The sequence below is a fragment of the Saccopteryx leptura genome, chromosome 1, assembly GCF_036850995.1.
Source record: "Saccopteryx leptura isolate mSacLep1 chromosome 1, mSacLep1_pri_phased_curated, whole genome shotgun sequence".
NCBI lineage: Eukaryota > Metazoa > Chordata > Mammalia > Chiroptera > Emballonuridae > Saccopteryx > Saccopteryx leptura.
The window spans coordinates 309,767,824-309,788,618 of NC_089503.1; the positions used below are offsets into that span (position 1 = coordinate 309,767,824).

The 20,795-nt window shown below is 54.8% G+C and overlaps 1 protein-coding gene across 5 annotated transcripts; it reads left to right on the forward strand.

The window, feature by feature from the left end:
- The first annotated feature begins 1,652 nt into the window (after positions 1-1,652).
- CDC42EP1 (CDC42 effector protein 1) lies at positions 1,653-20,680 on the forward strand. Of its 5 annotated transcripts, none has more exons than XM_066358341.1 (4): positions 12,813-12,974; positions 13,569-13,709; positions 17,514-18,268; positions 19,560-20,680. In XM_066358341.1, the coding sequence occupies exons 3-4, from the start codon at positions 17,806-17,808 to the stop codon at positions 20,159-20,161; spliced, it is 1,065 nt and encodes a 354-aa protein (XP_066214438.1). In that variant the 5' UTR covers positions 12,813-12,974; positions 13,569-13,709; positions 17,514-17,805; the 3' UTR covers positions 20,162-20,680. The 5 variants fall into 5 exon arrangements, with proteins under 5 accessions (XP_066214441.1, XP_066214438.1, XP_066214439.1 ...); XM_066358342.1 differs by lacking the exon at positions 13,569-13,709 and adding an exon at positions 15,683-15,825; XM_066358343.1 differs by lacking the exons at positions 12,813-12,974; positions 13,569-13,709 and adding exons at positions 14,214-14,581; positions 15,683-15,825.
- Positions 20,681-20,795: the final 115 nt, after the last annotated feature.

Here is a 20,795-nt window from a genome sequence, read left to right on the forward strand (position 1 = left end):
AACGTAGGTGGTGCATGCTCAGTAAAGCAGCTTTTTAACGGTGTTTTGAAGGAATGGGTTCCCAAGGAGGAAGCATTTGGAGTGAATCCTTGTTGTCATCAGGGAGGAATGTTCTCCACACCTGTCTCCAGAAGGCTGGGGCTTCCTTATATAAGTCCTGAGGACTGACCCACCCAGGCCTGCCAGGACAGAGTGTGGGGGTGGGAAGCTGATATTTTTAACAAATGCCCAGAGGCTCCCTTGAATTAAGCAAGTCTGGGAATCTCAGGGGCTGAATATCAAGCCTTTATTTTTTTTATTTATTGATTTGTACAATAGATAGGAGGAAATGGGGGAAAAGCAGAAAGCATGAACTCATAGTAGTTGCTTCCCGTATGTGCCTTGACCAGGCAAGCCCAGGGTTTTGAACCGGCGACCTCAGCATTCCAGGTTGATGCTTTATCCACTGCGCCACCACAGGTCAGGCACCTTTTTTTTTTTTTTAAGATTTCTGGTAACACACCTTCCACCCACCTGTCTGCATGTCCTTGGAGGAAAACCAACTTTCTCTTTTTCCCAATTAGTAATAATACTTGTTAACTGGAAAACACTAGTGAGTGCCAGGTGCTTTACTAAATTAATTCCATCCACTAGCAGCCCTCTGCAACAGGTCCTGTCATTAGCCCTATTTTACAGGTGGAAACAAACAGGAAAGTTAATAACTTGCCCAAGGTCACATCGCTGGAGCTTGGCAGAGCCAGGACTCTTCACCACCATACTGTGGCCTGTGAGAGCAGCCCCAGCACCTTGGAGAAGTGCTCAGATGCTCCAGCCCAGAGCAGGCCTCTCAGGAAAGCCTGCAGTTTGGACAGCTTCACAGAGCTCGAGGCCCGGGTCCCAGTCTCCCGGCTCTTTCCTTTACCATGTCCACACAGCCACATCAAATCGCTGTGGTTCCTTTACCACATCCCTCTCCACCTCCTGGTCTGTGGCAAAAGAGGGAGCTCCAGAACCATGGAAAGCCTGGGCCTTGAGGATAAATGATCTCATCTCCCACCTCCAACCCCACCCCATCCCTGTACTCCTGCAAATCTCTCACTCCCTCACCTGCACCTTTCTTTAGCCTCATCTTCTCACTAGCATTTCTCTGGAAGTGTTGTGCCTTTAATCAGGCTGTTTCCTGGGGCCAGCACATCCTTTCCCAACTTTAAGTTTCCGTTTTAAGAGGGTGCCCTCCTCCAGAAAGCCCTCCCTGACTACCTCCTCTATTAGCTGACTCCTCACCACCACTGCCTTCTAGGGGACGACTGCCTCACACACTGATAATGTTGTGTCCTAAGGGTCTGTTTCCAGGTACTCTAGGAGAGGAGACAGAGAACACGTGTGGCTCACCTTCTGGGTTAGGTAGGGAAAGAGGAACAGGGCAGGTCACCCTCTTCCTGGCCTCTTCCAGCTGGCCTTGACCTTCAGGGCCTTGGTCAATACCTATTGGGCAACCACAGAACGGAATGGGAAGGCAGCCTGGAGCGGGGAGGAGGACACAGCTGTTTGCTTCCCCAGGGGCACCTTTGGCCAGCCCCACCCCTCAGTGAACCCCTGCCCCTGCTTGGATCTGGGGCTTTGAACAAAAGGGATTTTTTGAGGTGTGAGGTGACATCTTGGCCTGAGTGAGGCATGGAGGCCCTGGGGTGTGGAGGCAGAAGGGAAACTCCAGAACCAAGACTGACCGAGTGAGCTGCAGACCTACCACCTATCCCCACAGAAGTGAGGCTAAGGCTGCCCGGGTCTGCTCCAGGCAGACATGAAGCCCTGTGGCCCTAGCAGGGCAGGATGGGGTCTGCCCTCCTTCTTCCTGCTCCCTCAGTCCCTCCCCCATCAAAGCAGGGCAGGGCGCCCAGACTTGGGGGGGGGGGGCGGCTGGGCCCTGGAGCCATGGATGCTTCCTGCGGACATTCGACTCCCACATTCCTGGCCATTCCGGCCATTCCGAAGACTCCTCAGTCCTCCTCCCTTCTCGCCCTCCCCACCTTGGGGGAGGGCAGCGCCTGGGTCTCAGCTGGCAGCTTGGTGCCTGTAGGGATATGTGGGGACCTCCCTGGGACTGAGGTCTAGACTAGAGGGGCTGCCAGGAGGCCTGTCAGAGGCACCAGGCACCGCCCCTGGGGTCCTTGTGATTCTCATAAACAGGAAGTCCCCCCCCCACCCCTGCAGACAGGCCCCTGTGTGTGCAGATGCTGGGCTCTGGAGGCCCAGCGGCCCTTGACCTCTCTGGCTGCTTCCTGTTAGCTGGGCCAGAGGAGGGAGAGAGAGACAGGAACAGCCGGAGATGGTGGAGAGGTGGCCTGAGATGGGGAGAGGCCTGAGGGAGTGAGCGCATAGGAGAAAAGCAAGGAGAGGCCAGGCTTGCCTGGCACATAGTAGGCACTCAATATATAACCTGCTCTGAGGTTAGGAAAGGAGGGGAGGGGCCACTCTGGGGAAAGCAGCACAGCTGGGGAAAGAGCCTGGAGGTTCTCCAGCTGTGGTCACTGAGGCCTAACACATAGTAGGTGCTGGGTAAAAGCGAAAGGCCTTTGTTTAGAATAGGAAGGGAGGGAGTGTTCTTGGGAGAGCAACGCTGTTGGCAGGGCGAGGAGAATGGGCTCTCCTGGCCTGGCTGCTCCCTGTGGGTAGCCAGCTTCCAAGTCTCAGCTTCCCATTGTCCCTGTCTGGCCCCCACGCTACCCCATGGCCGCTGGGCCAGGCCACTGTCTCAAGGCCCTTTATTTTTAAAATCCCTGCGGTGTTCCCACCCCAAACCGAAGGAGCAGTGCCAGCCACAGATCCGCCTTGGGCCTGGGCTCAGGGCCCAGAGGCCCCGGGGGTGGGGCATCCGGCCACCACAGCTGCCGATGCAATTCTAGGAGGACTACTAGGCAGCCAGCCTGCCTGAGCAGGGTAAGGAGGCCCGGGATGCCCCCCACTGGCCTGAGGTGTTAGCCCAGAGGCCCACGTACTTGGTCGGATCCAGTGGCTTATTCTTCTGTAAAGTGAACCTTTGTCTCCCCACATTCCACCAAACAGATTATGTGGATAGCACCCCATCTGTGTAAGAAAGGAGGTGTGGGCTCAACCTTGTGGTGGTGATAGATGGGCCTTGCAGAGGATACAGACAGTGCCATAGAGGGGTTAGTTCTAGAAAGAGCCCCCAGCTGGCTCCCTTCCTTCCTGGCTGTGTGGCCTCGGGCAAGTCATTTGCCATCTGAGCCTCAGGCTTTTCCCTGTAAGATGGGACAGTAATATCTACCATGGAAGACTGTGGTCCATCTCCTGACACAGCAATGATCAAGGCAGTTATGGTCCTTCCTGGAGCTTAAAGTCCTAGGGGGAGGTAGTTCTGCCATATAAACAAAGTCAGTATGGAAGCGAGAAAGGGTGCTGATTGGGTGCAGGGCGGGAGGGAGAAGTGAATTTAGGTGGGTGATCTGGTTGGTAGGCTTCTGAGAATGTGAGACTTGAGTTGAGAAGGAGTTAGCCTTTCACTCATCTGGGGGAAAAGAGTGCTGGGCAGAAGGAATAGCAGTGCAAAGGCCCTGAGGCAGGAGGTAGTGGGGTGACCTGAGATAATAGTATGAAAGAACTTTGTAAACTCTCAAGGACTTTGTGTACCTGGAAGGTGGTGTCATTATTATTACTGTCATTGTGTCGAGCCTGAGGAGGAAGCAGGGATGTCAGGCACACTCAGGCTGCAGCTGAGAGTTGCCCCTGCACCCTTTCCCCTTCACTTACTCCACCTAGAGAATGCCAGGCTGCTGGCCAGCCGATGTGTGTGGGCCCTTGAACTACAAAGGCTGTTCACTCCTGCCCAACACGTTTTTCTCCTTTGATCCTCCCAAAAGCTATGAGGTAGAAAGGGCTAGGCTTATTATCATTGCATCCATTTGATGGACAGGGAAACTGAGGCAGGGAGGGGGGACGGACACAAGATCTGGTAAGAGCTTGCTGAAATCACCAAGCACATTAATGGGAAAGCTGAGCCACATGCCCAAGTAGCCTGGTTCCTAGGCTAATCCATTCACCCTGAGGTGTCCCCATGGGTCCCCTGCCTTGGGTCCCCCCCGAAAAAAACATTTTCCAGCCTCACCCCAGCATCTGTCCCAGTACCCACAAACCAGTACACAGACTCTACCAGAAGGTGCCAGCCAGCCCCAGGCTCCAGCGAGAGAAGAATGCAGCCTGACCCTCCGCATGGGAGCTCTGGCCAGAAGGCCTTGGCAGAAGAGAGGCCGGCTGAGTCAACAAGGGGCTGGCAGAGGCTCAAGCAGGCCCAACAAGGCCTAGAAGGGGCTGCCCACTCCCCACCCCTCACTCACCATGCACACCTCCCTCTGCTTGTTTGGGCACCAGCCAGCCCAGTTAACCCCTGCAGGTCTGACAGGGCAATGGCCTGGTAAGAGTCAACTGGTCAGTCACGCTGCAGAAAGATGCTGAAACAGGTCACTCCACCTCTCTGGGACGGTTTCCTAACCTGTGAGATCTACTTACCCACGAGGGTGTGGTCAGAGTCTTTGTGATTAATAAAGGTTACTCTGCACGTGAAATGATACAAGCCATTGCATCCTCCCTCTTGATTCCTGATTCCAAAGGCCATAGCTGTGCCCTGTTACCAGGTGTCCAGTAGGTGTTTAGTGAGTGCTTGCTGTGATGTGACAGTTAAGTTCATGAAACAACTTAGAAAATGACAAGGAGTCTGAACCTCTGAACCACCCCAGCCTGGGTTTGTGGAGCTCCTACCCACAAATAACAATAATAATTACAGGCATTATCATTCCCATTTTAGACAAGAAAACTGAGGCATGGGGAAGATAAGAAACCTTCCCAAGATCCATCGCTGGGACTAGTGGGAGCCAGGTCTTCTGACTCCTGGACAGACATTTGGAAAGGGGGACAGCTGGGGGCATCTGTGGGCAGCCCCAGCAGGTGGAGCAGTGGGCAGAGCTTATGAGGAGTTGACATTTCAGAGAGAAAGTCTTGAGTAGCAGGGTTGTCCTCTTGGGGTGAGCTCCCCATCCCCAAAGAGGTGTGAGTAGAGACAACACCCATCGTCAGGGATGCCTCTGGGCAACTCCAGCCCCAGGAGGATGTATGCACAACACCGAAGTCCCTCCCGCATCCTGAGACGTAGATCATGGCCCCTTCATGGTCTCTAAGCCTTTGCCCTCAAGGTGGCGGGTGTTTGTGGATACCACAGACCTGGGCTAGAATCCAGGGGGGACCACGTCCAAGCTGTGAGAGGCTGAGGAAGTCACTTTTACCTCCTGGGCCTCAGTTTCATCATCTGCACTATAGTGTGTTGAGGATTAAGGCATGGAGCCCTGAGCTCAAGCTCTCGTCTGGCACTTAGGGGGTGCTGAATATTAATTAAGCGTTAGCTCCTCTCACTTCTGATAATCTTTCTCTTATCATCAGTCCAGGAAAGGGAGGAGGAAACCAGGAGCTAAGAAGTAGTAGGGGTGGACCCAGGAGCACCTGGGAATCGACGCAGCTCTATAAGGGATAGGCAGGTGCCGCCACCAGGCTACGTTCCCTTGTCTATGGTCACCCAATAAAGGAGGGCATGTACGTGAAAAACCTTCATCAACCAACGTGGGCTGGCTATTTTTTTTTTATTTATTTATTTTTTTTACAGAGACAGAGAGTCAGAGAGAGGGATAGACAGGGACAGACAGACAGGAACACAGAGAGATGAGAAGCATCAATCATTAGTTTTTTTTTTGTTGCGACACCTTAGTTGTTCATTGATTGCTTTCTCATATGTGCCTTGACTGTGGGGCTACAGCAGACCGAGTAACCCCTTGCTTGAGCCAGTGACCTTGGGTTCAAGCTGGTGAGCTTTTTTTTTGCTCAAACCAGATGAGCCCTCGCTGAAGCTGGTGGCCACGGGGTCTTGATGCCTGGGTCTTCCGCATCCCAGTCCGACACTCTATCCACTGCGCCACCGTCCGGTCAGGCCGGGCTGGCTTTTGTGGAAAGAAAAATGTATGGACCCTTGCATCCAAGAATGAGCCCATGGTCACGGTGGAGAGGAGAACCCCCACCTCACCCAGAAAGGACCATGTGAAGCCCCAGGGCTGGGTTGGCTGGAGGAGGCGACACTAGAGATGGTCAGGGCAAGGCAGGGCTGGCCCCCAGCCCACCGGCCTATCTCTGGAGCCAGGCTGTATGGCAGAGAATAGGCCATTGTTTCTGCTCCTCAAACACTTTTCCTGTCGTCCCCCCCCCCTCTCCACCCCACTCCCCCTCACATTGAGAACAAAGATCTCCTGGAGGACCCTCCCCACTGCCCTTCCAGCCAGGCTCCTGGACGCCAGTCCCAGCCCTAAAGAACCCAGCCCATCATCCCTGGGATGACAGCGTCACCTGGCCCTGACCCTCCTTCTATCCCTCCCCACTCCCTTCAGCTATAGGGGCCTCAGACCCCATGCCCCCTCCGTCCATTCATCTGACTGTCCTCAGGGGTGAGCTGTAGGAACTGACCCACGTCCGTCCTCAGCCCCCGACCAGCCTCTTGTCCTATTCTCCAGGAGAAAGAGAGCCTGGTGGTGGGATTGGGGGGCCCACCCCACCCCCACTGCCCTGCGGAGGACTGAGCCCAGGCGGCCTAGAAGGCTCTGGATGAGAAAACTCTTCCTCACATTCGGCAGGCCGGCCTTGGTCCCGGAGCCTGGAATTCCAGAGGCGTTTCTGGGCAGCCAGACAGCTGCCTGCCTCAGGCAGCCTGGCTCTACGAGTAGGCCTGTGGCCACGCCCTCCAAAATACCCTTGGGATTAACTTCCATTCTGACCCTATATCTCCCAAGAACCCACTCGCGCTCAGGCAATGGGAGAAACAGCCAGGGCTCACCTGCCATCACCTGGTCTCCAGGCCTCCGGCCAGCCCCAGGCAGGACCCTGACTCCCAGCATCTCCATCATGCTGGCTGATTCCCCATGGTGCACACACTTGTGCCAGATGAACACATTTTATGTACCCAACCTGGCTTTCACACCTTCTAGCTTGTGCAGTCTGTGTAAAGTCTCATCCCACCTCCTTCAGGCAGCCTTCCTGGAAGCCCTGCCAAGTGTATATGCTCTGTCTGAGCCTTGACTATCTGTGAGCCTGTCCGTTTCGACCTGTTCGTCTGGGAGCTGGCACACAGTAGGCACTCAGCAGATGTTCACCCACAGTGAAGGCAGCTGCAGGATGTATGGCAGGCAGCAGAGGCCGCCCAGCTCCCCTGCAGACTCGCTGTGCAGCCTGGGCAAGTGCTACCCTCTCTGGGCCTCAGCCTCCCCTGAAGCCCTCTGAGGCCTTGGAATTCCCCACCAAGTGTTGGCTGGAGGGGCAGTGCGGCAGGAGGAAGGAACTAGAGAGGGTTAACAGTAACTCCCAGGGGGGATCTCCATTCCTGGCTGCCTCAGAGCACATTTCTGGTGTTAGAGTCAGCTGAGGAAAAAAAACCCAACTTTGGTCCAGGTTGCTGCCTGGCCTCTGCTAATGAGAACACCCCTATCAAGGACCTCAAGGCATGCCAGGGTCTGTGAACCCTAAGGGCGGCCATCACTGGGGGTAGGGTGGTGGCCCAACCTAGCCTATGTCACAAAGGGCCCTCCTACCCCTCCTCCCAAAGTACTGTGTCCAATCCCTCTCTCCCCTCCTCCATGGTAGACCCTTTCCAGATCATCCTCACCCTCTCAAGGCCTGCTCTACCTATGGACAATCTTACCCCAAGACACAAAGCCCAACTCAAATGCCACCTTCTCCAGGAAGCCTCCTTAGACCTCCTCAGTCAGTCCCTTGCCTCCCTGGCCCCTTCTACTACTAACTTGGCCCTTCATACCCACCAACGTCCTGGCCTCTGTCTTGAGAGCAGGGACTGCATTTCCTAGTCACAGCTGCCTCCTCACAGGGGACCCACCCCAGGCCTGGCCTAGAGCAGGCACTTACTTAGTGAGTGTTAAATGAAATCACCTCCTAGAGAAAGGAAAATTATAACAATAGTAATAAGAATAGCTACCCTTTGTTGACCATTAACCACAGGTCAGGCAGTAAACTTCGTGGGGCACCACAGACAAGGCAAATGAGGCCCAGGTGAGGAAGAGGCTTGTCCAGGGTCACTCTGCTAGTGAGAGGCAAAGCCAGGGTTTGAACTCAGGTTTATCTGATTGGAAATGCATGTGGGTCACAGAGGTGGGACCATGGGAGTAGCCCCTGTGGCCCATTGCCTGCCTCTCCTAGCTGGGAAACTACTCCACAGCACACCCCTCTTGGAGAAGCCAACACTGCCCCCTCCCCTTGAAATGCCCAGGCATGTCAGAGTCTCTACCAGGAGTCCAGTTCCTAGAGTGGTCCCAGGAAGAAGGCACCAGTTTAGGGGACAAGGACCCCTTCCTATGCTGGCCATGACCATTCATTCCCCAGATGTGCCAGGAGCACAGACATCACTGTCTTGCTGATGATTTCACAGGGCAACAGATGCCAATATAGATGATAGACCAGGTGCTGGGGAGAAGCTCACTCTGAAGGAGGACCTTCAGGAGGAGGTGACATTTCAAAGCAGTCTTCAAGGATGTTTTGCCCAAGGGAGACCCACCAATGAAGGCGATCAAGGCTTTTGCATGTGAGAAAGACGGGGCATGTTCAAAGACCCATGATGGTCAGCAGAGGCCAGGTGTGAGTCAATGTGAGAGCATTCCAGGATGGACGGGGAAATGAGTGGGTAAATCGTAGTGGGTCAAGAGGGTGGGTAGGTGGGTGCAGGTGTGAACAGCAGATAAAGGGATGCTGGATGGATAGAGTGAGTGGGAGGATATACGGGTAGGTAAATCGGAGTCGAAAGATGTATGGGCGTGTAGGTGGATAGATGGGTGGGAATGAATGGATGAACAGACAGGGGTGTGAGAAGTGGGTCACCTGAGGGATGGGTAAGTGGTTAGGTGATTGAATGGGTGGGTAGAAGGTCAATGGATGGATAGGTAAAAAAGATGGGTAAACAGGTAAAAGGATGGAGAAGTGGGTAAGTAGGCATGTGGACAATGGGTAGACAGCTGGATTGGCAATTGCATCTGGTGGTGGATGGGCCAGTGGAAACTCATGAGCTAGAGGACTGGGTAGACCAATCACTGGGCAGATGCATAAGCTAACTAAAATCCCAGCCAGACTTTGGGATGAAAAGGGTATGTACATGCTCCCCAGGGAGGGGCTGACCTGGGGGCTGGTGGATACTGCCAAGCCAACTCACTCAGCTCAAGACTCCCACTCCAAACCTCAGTGGAGCCTGGTGGGCAGCCACTGGCATTCCTAGGTCCCCAAGGGGGAAGTTCCCCTCTCTAGCTATGCCCTGCCCCCTTCATTCTGGCTTCAAAGAGGACTCGCTGCCCAGAAACTGCCTCCTTCCCATAAGCTCCAGGCCTTGGCCCACCCAGCCTGCAGGGGTGAGGTGAGGGGGCAGCTAAGCTCTGTGATTATGGCCTGAGGGGGCTGGTTCCTCCAGGAAGAGATGGGGCTCCTGAGCTCCAGGCAGCCAGTCCCACCTCATCCCCAGCTGGCAGGCATTTGTTCTGCATTCTGCACGGTGATTACAGTTCTGCCAGGGTTAACCCCTGCACTCCTGCGCACAGCCTCTTGACAGGGGAAGGACCGACAGGGACCATAGGAACTTGGGTTAGGAGGAAACCATGGAAAATAGAGAGTACCCATCCCTGCATCCTTCACTGGGATGCCCAGACCCTCCCTTTCTCCCATTTTCCAGAGGAAAAAACTGAGTCAGATACTTAAATCAGGAGTGAAGCCAGGAATAGGAATGCAGCCTACCTGGAGAGGTACTCCTATCTGGACATGAGGGATAAGAGCTCCTCTCAACCTCAGTCTACCCATCTGAAAAATGGGGCAAAGGATTCCTGACTCACAGGTTGCATCATAGTGAGCGAACAGAGACAAAGTGCCTGGCAGGTAGTAAGAAGGTTCCCTGTTCACCCCAGACCAGTGAGCTAAAGAGCATGGAGTACATGCGCAGGTTGTAACCATTTTAAGACCCGGGCAGCTTGTAACCATGTTAAGACTGTTTTCTCAGCTGTCTCTCTGGGACTCACAAGAAGTAGCAAATACTCACAAGTAGCCAATAGCTGCACTGAAATTATACCCATTTTACAGACAATAAACTTGAGGCTCAGAGAGGCCAAGTGCCTTGCCTGCAGTCAAACAATGTCTAGGAGCCCATGGCCAGGATTTGGATTCCAGGCCTCTGACATCACAGCAAACTGCTTCCTTTGCCAGCTGCTCTGAGGACCCTCTGACTACTAGAATGACGTATAATGTATTGTTCAACCAGGTCACCTTTGAAAGGAAGTGCTATTAATAATTTCACTGGGATAGTAGGCATCATCTGGGACTGTCCTGGGCAAACCAGGAAGTACGGACATCCTGCCACAGTAGGCGGCTTTGGGCAAGTCACTTCGCTTCTCTGCTAAAAGGACATGATGGCAGGCAGTACTGTCTCAATGGGGATTAAATGGGATGATACATATAAGAGATTGTAGGGCCAGGTATGCATCAGATAATCAGTAAATGCTGGTATTACTACTGCTTTTAGTAGTCCCTGCCTCTGTCACTGTCCTTCCAGTCCATTCTGTTTACTCAAGAGCGTCCAAATGCACACCTGATCACGCTGCCTGCTGGCTCCCCCATCCCTGCCTTGGTGAGGCTGGACACATGGCCCAAGGTTAAGCCCTCAAGACCTGGCTCAGTTCTCTCCCTTGACTGTGCCCACCACCCACAGGTCTCTGCCTGTAAGGTGGAGCCCCTCTTCTCTCTTACCCATGCTCATCAGCACCTCTGAGATGATTCCCAATTTTCCCAATGCCTGACCCCAGGAAAAGAGCCCTGACCAACTAGAGACTCAATCTTACTCCTGTGCCACTTGAGCAAGTGCTGGAGTTCTTTGTGCCTCAGTTTCCCCATTTTCCAGCTATGAAAATAATCCTGTCCCTTGGTGACCAGCATGGAGGATTCAGGAAGACAATGTAAAAAGCCCAGCACTCTGTGAACAAAACCGCGCTTCCTCCATCTGTGTGTAAACATGGCTCCTTGTCCCCAGCCCAGTCAACACTCATCCCACTTCCTCCAGCCATGCCTGCCTCCTTCATGGGGACCTTTAACCCCAACCCATCGCTGGGGCTTTTGTCTCTTGCCAGGTGTGTGGGCACTTTCACTGCCCTTTCCTCTGCCTGTGTGTCCTTTACAACTTAACTCAAGTATCACCTCCTCTAAGAAACCTTGGTGAGCCCCACCCCTTCCCTGTTAGGGGTCTGTGCAAGGACAGCCTGGCACAGAGGACTTCCTGCTTGTCCTCTGGGAGCTCAGTCCGAGGGAAGTATTTTTTTTTTCTGGCTTCTGTAAACAATTTATTTATAAAATTAAGTTTTATGTGGTGACATTGATTAATGAGTACATAAGTTCCAGGTAAACATCTCTATAGCTTTATGAACTGTTGATTGTATTGTGTGCCTACCAACCAAAGGAAAATCATTTTCCGTCACTATATATTTGTCTCTTTTTACTCCCCTACCCCCACCCAAGTGTCTCTTTTTTTTTTTTTTTTTTTTTTTTTTCTGAAGTTGGAAACGGGGAGGCAGTCAGACAGACTCCCGCATGCACCCAACCGGGATCCACTCGGCATGCCCACCAGGGGGTGATGCTGTGCCCATTCGGGACTTTGCTCTGTTGCAACTAGAGCCATTCTAGTGCCTGAGGCAGAGGCCATAGAGCCATCCCCAGCGCCCAGGCCAGCTTTGCTCCAATGGAGCCTTGGCTGCGGGAGGGGAAGAGAGAGACAGAGAGGAAGGAGAGGGAGAGGAGTGGAGAAGCAGATGGGCGCTTCTCCTGTGTGCCCTGGCTGGGAATCGAACCCGGGACTCCTGCACGCCAGGCCGATGCTCCACACTGAGCCAACCGGCCAGGGGAATATTGGAGAACAAAACAACATGAAGCAGGAATCAGAGATAACTCCCCTCCTTGAGGGTGGGATGGCACAGGTTCCTGGCACAGCAGATTCCCTGACCCTCAGGGATTGGGGTTGAGGGTGCTCAATAAAGCTTCCTGAGCCCAACTGTCTGAGGCAGGATCTTACTTACCTATTCAGCAAGTCTCCTAGATGCTGACAGCTCAGAGCACTTAGTAACACAGCACTGGATGCTTGCTCTTATTATCTCATTTTACGTAGGGTAATTAAGGCTCAGAAAAGCTAAGTAACATCCAGGGCAGAATAGGAAGGCAGGTTGCTGGATTCCAGGGTCCACGTTCTTGACCCCCACACCACACCACTCTACCTGTGGCCTGCCGTGGCCTGTTCCCTAGTCTGGCTCAAGTCTGTGTCCTGGCACCTGCAGGGCCTGTATAGGATTGAAAGGAACGGGTGGTTGGGAGAAAGAGAGTAGTCACCACAGCTGATAGAACTCAAGATCTAAGTTGGTCTCTTGGGCATTTAAGGCCTCCGAGGTCAGGCTTCTAAGTTCCCTAACACCGGAGGGAGCAGCTGGAGAGCCCAGGAACGAATTATCAGGTCAGAGCGCCCCTAGGCCACGCCGAGAGCCAGTGGAGAGGGGCTTGGCTGCAGACGACCGTGTCGCCTAGCCGGGGCAACCTTCACATTCCCTGGCTCCTCCTGCCCCGGACGGCTGGCCCGGCGCCCCCGCCACTCCCCCTCTAGCTCTGGCTGCTGCTCGAGGAAGCGTGCTGGGTGCCCGGGAGGGGCCCCGGAGGGGGCCGGCCCCGCCCGCGCCCGGGGGGAGGGAGGCAGGAGGAGGGTGCGCGCCCACACCCCGCCCCCGCCGCGGAGCCAGCCCGCGGAGCTCGCGGCCAGGGCGGCGCAGACCGACCCAGCGACTCGCCCGGGCTACGCGCCGGGACGCGCTGCCGCCGCCGCCGCCACTGTCGCGACGTCCGCTCTCACCCGCGGCCCCGGGACTCGCGGAAAGAAGGTAACAGCGAGCTGGCCCGCGGGTCCCCGAGCCCCGGGTGGGCGTGGACGCGGCACCCGCGGGGACTGCACCCTCCTAGGCTCTGCGGGCTGGGGCGGGATAGGGGGGCCCGCCTGCTGAAGGCGCCCGGGTGCCAAGAGAAAGGCCTGGAGTGCTGGTTGCGGAGCAGCGCGAGGACGCTCCAACTTTTGGGTGGTTTTGCCATGTTGTCCGCGGGCGGAGGGAGGGCAGAGAACCGGAGGGGCGAGAGAGGGCAGAGAACCCGTCTAGGCTCCTTCGTGCCCGGGGAAGGGAAGGGACGGGGAGGGAGCAATGTGTCGGAATGTTGGGCTCCTTGGCGAGGCCGGCGCAGAGAGCGGGAAGTGGGGCGGGGGAGCGCTGGGCAGATGGACCGAGCACCCTGCCCCCTCCCCAACCGCTGCATTCCAGGCCCAAGCTGCAGATGAGGTCATCCCGTCCGGTTCCCCTCCGGCCAAGTCAACCACTGTCCCCTTTCCCCCGAAGCAACCCTCCATAGTCTAACCCGCTGCCCCCCAGAGGGAATGTTTTATGGCTAAAGTCTTTCTCGGACTTCCAATCCCTACTGCCCTCCAGATATTCTGTTCTTGCCCCAACCACGCAAGTCCCGCGAAGTTTGAAGCCCATGTTCTAGACCTGGAAACTGGCTCAGAGAGGCGAAGGGACTGACCCAGAGGCCGCCGCGCCACAAAACGCGGCGCGGGGACTGGAACCCAGGTCTGTGGGAGACTCGGCCCGCAGCCGCTCCGCCTCGCCGAGGGGAGGTCCAACTCAGTGTTGACTTGGGGTGGTGGGGCTAGAGGCGTCTCTTCTCCGCCCCACCCCCGCCCCCGCCACTTCCTCCTACCTCTCGTATAGCTCATGGAGCCCCCTCTTCCTAACCGCTTCTAGTCCCGGGTCCCCGCTGCGACTTCAGACAGCGTACTGCTCTCCTGGCCTCAGTTCCCAGGTCCCTCCACCTTGAATCGGCTGGTCTTTGAGAGACGTGAGAAGCCAGACTTCGAGGAGTAAACCCGCTATTCTAGGGGCCCTAATCAGGATAGGGTCCCGCAGTCCATCGACAAGGGTAGGGATACCCAGTGGAGGCTCGCGGGAAGGGGGCTGTGTGCACGCGACTAGCCTCCGGAGCAGAGGTGGCGCCGCTGGCGGACACCGCAGCCTGAGGTCGACTCCCAGGTGAGCGCCAGAGTGCAGCCGCCCCCGCCTGCGCCTCTGCCCACCCCCGCAGACAGACTCGCTCCTGGCTTCCCTTCCAACCACATGTGTCTCCACAGCGGCCCCTGTTGGCCTCTCCTATACAAGGTCCCTGCCTGGCCTCAAACCTTGTCTTTGCAGTCATTACCACCATTGAGTAAACTGTACCATGTGCTCAGGCCTGACTATCTTCTGTACAGCAAATATAAGGACTTCTGGGACACCAAGGCTGCATGGTGATCAGTCCTGCTCAGGACACAGGCACACTGAGTCTGCAGAGCTGCGTCTCCTGCCTCCTGGACCTGCCCTTCCCATGCTCAGGGGCTGGCCATGGCTCCTCTAACAACTCTTCCTCATAACCCGAGTCTTCACCCTCCCCTGGCATTTACTGTGATGTTAGTAGACTCCTGGGAGGTTCCCAGCTGTTCCACCTTTTCTGCTATGTGGCCTGGGGCAAGTTAATTCCTTTCTGTGCCTTGTTTTTTTCACCTGTCAAGTGGGTGTTGTGAGCATTAGCAGGTAGTGTTCCAGGGCTAGTGAGGGGAGATAAGCCTTGCACCAGGACACCCAGAGCCCTGCTTACTCCAGGGCCAGATGGGGCACACCTGATCACCAACAATACTCTGTGGTCAGCATCAAGTGGCAAATAACTGCCATCAAGAGTCCCCAGGCCTGACCAGGCAGTGGTGCAGTGGATAGAGCATCGGACTGGGATGCGGAGGACCAGGTTTGAGACCCCAAGGTTGCCAGCTTGAGCGCAGGCTCATCTGGCTTGAGCAAAAAGCTCACCAGCTTGGACCCAAGGTCGCTGGCTCCAGCGAGGGGTTACTCAGTCTGCTGAAGTCCTATGGTCAAGGCACATATGAGAAAGCAATCAATGAACAACTAAAGTGTCACAACGAAAAACTGATGATTGATGCTTCTCATCTCTCTCCTGTCTGTCCCTATCTATCCCTCCTTCTTACTCTCTGTCCCTGTAAAAAAAAAAAAAGAGTCCCCAGAATGAGAGATGTTAGTATAAGAATGTTGAATTTGAACCTAGAACTACCCTGCTCCATCATCTGGGGACTTATTTACAGTGTCATCTACTCTTACAGCACTCCTAGGGTGGGGTGAGGGGATCAGCCTTCGACGCTGTTCTTATTTTCCACGTGGGAAAAACAGGTGGCCAGTATTAGTGCCCTGCCCTTGGCTCCACAACATGACAGGGTCTTTCTACTGCAGCAGGCAGGTGGAGAGAGACCTTTTAGAAGTGCCCAGAGGCATTTGGGAGGTGGGATCATCACAAAATGGGGCAGAAGCTGGTCTCCTGAGGCACAGTGACCATGGGGGTTCAGTGGGAGTCAGAGCCCTTTTTGCTGAGAGGGGAGGGGCTGCTTCAAGAAGCTAGGGAGTTGGGGGGCTAGGAGAGAAGTGGGTGTGGCCACATGGCAGACATAGTGACCCCTCCACATGGCATTTCAGAATGATCCCCTTACCCCACTTTCTTCTTCCAGACATTCATCCATCATCTGCAGAGCAGGGAAGCCTGTGCCATGTACCTGCTGTGTGACCTTGGCCAAGTCCCTTCCCTCTGAACCTTGGGTCCCCCTGTGAAATGGGCCAACCCTGCAGCTCTGTGGAGCTGTTGGAGAATCAGGTGACATCATGTAATGGTTGGCCAACTGCAGTGAGCCTCACAACTACAGTAAACATTCCACGAGGACTTCTTGGTACCAGGGGTGCCAGGGAAAGGGATGATTCAGAACCCCCCCCCCCAGGGGAGGAGTTATGGTTGGGGGAGGATCAGATGGTGGGAAGGAAAGAGAATGTAGTCGGGAAAACAAAGTGAGCTTTGTTTTATTGCCTTCTTTGTTTTTATCTTGTTATTTAACCTATTTTGAATTTCAAATAATATTCAAAGGGGAAGTATTGAGATTTTTATGTTTGGAGGTGGCAGCAAAGGGTTTTTTTGTTTTTTAAGTTGAGACTTAGATGTAAGTGTTCTTGTTAAGGATTATTATCAGCTTTTATCAGCTGAGGTCCCAGGCCCATGGAGATAAGCCCAAGGTCACAGGGTGAGGCCACTAAATCCCCCACCTACCCTCATTTGGCCGGTAGCAAGGGGTGATCTTTTAGGTTATTCTGTGGCATGAAGTTCTGATTAAACTGGTATTGATTTGACACTTGTCAAGTGCAGAGACCGAGCTGGTTGCTGGGAAGGAGGAAGGCCGGAAAATCCAGGCAGGTGCCCCACCCTCAGAATGTGTTGCCAATTTGGGGAGATGAGACCGGGCTCTAGGAGCCAAAGGCTGTGTGAGTCAGAGACTCTTGAGTTCAAGTCTCGACTAGCTCTCTTCATGTGACCTTGAGCAAGCTTGACTTTCTCTGGGTTACAGGAAAACCAGGGGTTGGACCATAGGTCCATCGGTGTCCTTCAGCCTGTACTTTCTATAATACTAGAAGAGGTAGGGTCAGGCCCCTGGCGAGTTCAGAGATGACTTGGGCTCTTGGAAGACCAGGAGAGGAGGGAGTGGGCATAGAATAGCTTTTGGTACTAGCCGAGCTTTTTCCAAAACCCGATCCCTGATAGTAAGTCTCTTACATCACTGTGACAAACTATGATCAAGGCTTTCATGTGGACCTTCTCGGAGCCTCAGGCATGCAGGAGACATCTGGAAAAAGCCACTTTTGACTGCAGGATCCTTTTCTCAGGAAGCACCTTGAAGGCGGAGGGTCCTGAGGAACCTCTGCCTTAGCTGTTTACACAGACATTCACAAAGGCTTTGATGGGCACCTCCCTCCCGGCCACTCTGAATGGAAGACAGTTTAACAGACAGAGAAGGGAGGTGACTTGCTCAACCCGCCAGCAGGAGGCAGTGTAGCTTGGGGTTCAAGGGATCTGGGTCTCGGGGGCCCTGTTCACCATTTCCTCCTGTAGCCTCAGGCAAGTCACTTATTTTTGCCTCAGTTTCTCCCCTCTAATATAGTGCCTCTGTCAGTGCCTCTGTGTGGGTTAAATGAGTGACCAGCATAAGTCATTGGCACTTACTAGGTGTTTCATACACATTGTAAATGTACAGCTCTGAATTTTTTGTGCTCCTTCCTAGTCAATACCTGCTCAAAGGCAACCCAGTTCTGATTTCTGTCTCAATTGTTCAGTTTTGCCTGTCCTTAAATTTCCTATACATGGGCTCACACAGTGAGTTCTCCTTTGTGCACCCGCTCAGCATTTTGTCAGTGACCCCCACCCCTGTTGTTGGCTGTCATTGTGTTTTTCTCTTTAGCTACTCTTATTCAGCCCCAGGACCCTCCAGGCCTACCGACTCCTTTCTGTCTCCCTTTCAGGTCCCCAGCTGGGCAGGAGAGGGGCTGGCCACGGTTGAGGCACGTCATGTGCCTCCTCTGTTCTTGGACAGAACATCAATAGCTGATTCCACGGATCCAGTAGCCAGGTGTCAGAGAGAGACCAGACATGGACCCCCCACAGCCTCAGCATTTGGGGGCAGTACATTAGGAGAACAGAGAAGCAGCCTCCACCCACCCTCTTGCACTGGGAAGGAGTGAACTGAGAAGTGGACCCACCATCTGCTCAAGGCCCACAGAGGCATGGACCAGCAGCTGTGAAGAGCCAAAGCTGATGCCGGGCCCCCAGGGGGCTGGAGTGGCCCCCGTCATGAGCCTGGGCAAGCTCTCACCTGTGGGCTGGGTGTCTAGTTCACAGGGGAAGAGGCGGCTGACTGCAGATATGATCAGCCCCCCACTCGGGGACTTCCGACACACCATGCACGTGGGTCGTGGTGGGGACGTCTTTGGCGACACCTCCTTCCTCAGCAACCATGGAGGCAGCTCCGGGAGCACTCATCGTTCACCCCGCAGCTTCCTGGCCAAAAAGCTACAGCAGGTGCGCAGAGTGGGGACTCCATCCCGGCGGATAGCCTCCCCATCGTCATCTTCACCTGCTCCACCTGCCATCTCTCCCATCATCAAGAATGCCATCTCCCTGCCCCAGCTCAACCAGGCTGCCTACGACAACCTGGTGGTGAGCAAGCTCAGCTTCAACAGCAGCCCTGCCAGCTCCACAGATGGTCACTCCAGTTATGGTGAGGGCCTAGGTTATCTGCCTATTTTTCGGGTGTTGAGACCCAGAGGGTTTATGGTTCAACCAAGCCTCCAAGTGAGCTATTTTCCCAAGGTAGTTTGGTATCACCCTGGCGGTCAGGTCCAAACCCCAGACCATGGAAGGGGAAGGGTCAGGGAATGGAACCAGCCCACTCTCCAAAATACGCTAACCAATTTGGAAAACCACTTACGTGGACTGAGAAGTCAGAGACACTTCCTACCTGGATGAGAGGCAGGTTTTCTTGGCTCCTTTGGACAGTTCACCTGGAAACCAGGATTTCTGCTGCCACCTGGTGGCTATTTCCTACCCTGCAGCCTTGCCTCACAACCAGTGGCTGTCTCTAGTGCTCCCCCTGGAGGTCATTGCTCAGAACCCCACTGAAGGCTGGTCCACAATAACCCCCTATGTCTCAGGCCTGGTAGTCTTGGAGTCTTTGGCTGGACTTTTGAAGGGCATCCTTTGAGTATGACTTCCGTGCAGTCAGACCCTGGCTGCTGGTTCTATCCCTCTGACCAGCCCACATACTGTGGGTTCACCTTCAGACATCAACCTTCAGCAATCTCCTGGTCTTAGCAGGAGACCAGGGGGCCATGGGCAAGTTCACTCTACAAAATGAGACTTGGGACTGACCAGGCGGTGGCGTAGTGGATAGAGCATTGGACTGGGATGCGGAAGACCCAGGTTCAAGACCCCAAGGTCGCCAACTTGAATGCGGGCTTATCTGGTTTGAGCAAAGCTCACCAGCTTGGACCCAAGGTCGCTGGCTCGAGCAAGGGGGTCACTAGGTCTGCTGTAGCCCCACGGTCAAGACACATATGAGAAATCAATCAATGAACAACTAAGTTGTCGCAACAAAAAACTAATAATTGATGCTTCTCATCCCTCTCTGTTCCTGTCTATCCCTCTCTGACTTTCTCTCTCTGTCTCTGTAAAAAAAAAAAGAAAGAGAGACTTGGTAGATCTGAGCTCTAGGCTTGGTTCCACCACATCAGACTGTGGCCCTGGGCAAGCCAAGCCCTTCCCTTCTAAGCCTCACTTTCTTCATCTGAAAAATGGGAATGAGGGTTATCTCAATTGTCCGCTCCCAGGGTTGACGAAAGGATCACATGAGAGACCATGGGGTTCCCTATATTGGTAATATGGGAGAAATTGAGTCTGGATGGGGGGAGTGACTTGTTAGAGGCCACATAGCAAGCTGGGGTTTGTATTGACTCTCTCCGATTCCTGGTTATGAACCCCAGCTCTGACCCTGCTCCCCATTTCTCTTCTAGGCCTGGACTCTGGGTTCTGCACCATCTCACGTGTGCCTCGCCCAGAAAAGCCTCGTGACCGAGACTGTGACAGTTCCTTCCCCTCCGAACCTGAGCTTCGCCGCTCTGACTCCCTCCTGTCCTTCCGCCTGGACCTCGACCTTGGGCCCTCTCTCCTCAGTGAGCTGCTGGGGGTCATGAGCCTCTCAGAAGCCTCTGCAGCTGAGACCCCAGCCCCAGCTCCTGCTGCAAACCCACCAGTCCCCGCCTCAAGCCCTCTACCTTGTGGACGCTGCCCCAATGGGGTAACCACTGGGTCAGGCCCAGCAGCTGAGGCGAGGGCCAGCCTGGTAGGAGAATGTCCCCGTGCACCTGCTGACATGGCCCCTGGCAGGCACTGGGGAGCAGGCTGGGGTGGCAGCCAGGGCAGCCGCCACTACACTGAGATGGATGCCCGGCGGGAGCTGGTGAAGGTGCTGCCCCAGGGTCGGGCCTCTTGGGAGAGCCTGGATGAAGAGTGGGGGGCACCCCAGGCAGGTAGCAGGGCCCCCGTGCCCAGCACGGTGCAAGCAAACACCTTTGAGTTTGCCGATGCGGAAGAGGACGATGAGGTCAAGGTGTAAGCAGCTGTGCTTGGGCTCAGGACCCTGCCCAGCTTCAAGCCATCACCCACAAAGAACCCAGGTGCAGAGCCAGCCTCACCTGATGGTCGGGTCCTGCCAGTGATAGATGGGAGAACCCAAGTTGCCCCCAAACCCTCCGCGCCTCTGCTGGACAGACATGGGAGGGAGGCCAGGCTTGTCCTGGGGCCCGGGTATTCCCAAGGGCCCTGCCGGGCTGACCTGTTTCCCACTGCCACTCTGGACCCAGTGGCCATTCCTTTGTCCCCGCCCCCACTGGCTGGAGGGCCCAGCCTCACAGTGCTGCCTTTGTGCTGGGGAAGCGGGTGGGGGTAGGGAGTATGCCACACAGGGCCTTTGTCTCCTCCCAAAGGGACTGCCCATCCCAGCGGGGTCCCACTGCAACCCTGTGCCCCAACCCTTGCTCAGGCTGCTTCCCCCACATTTCCACCCTAACCCCCACTTGTCCCGGAAGCCTCAAAGAAAAATCAGGTGTGACCTCCCACCTTTCTGTGTACCCCAGACCTGCCTCTGTGTCCTGATTTTAAAAAAGGCTTTTTTGATAAAAGGTGTCGTGCAAGATGTTGGGGACCTGGGAGGATAGCATGAGCTCCACCTGCTTAAGTACCCTCAGTAC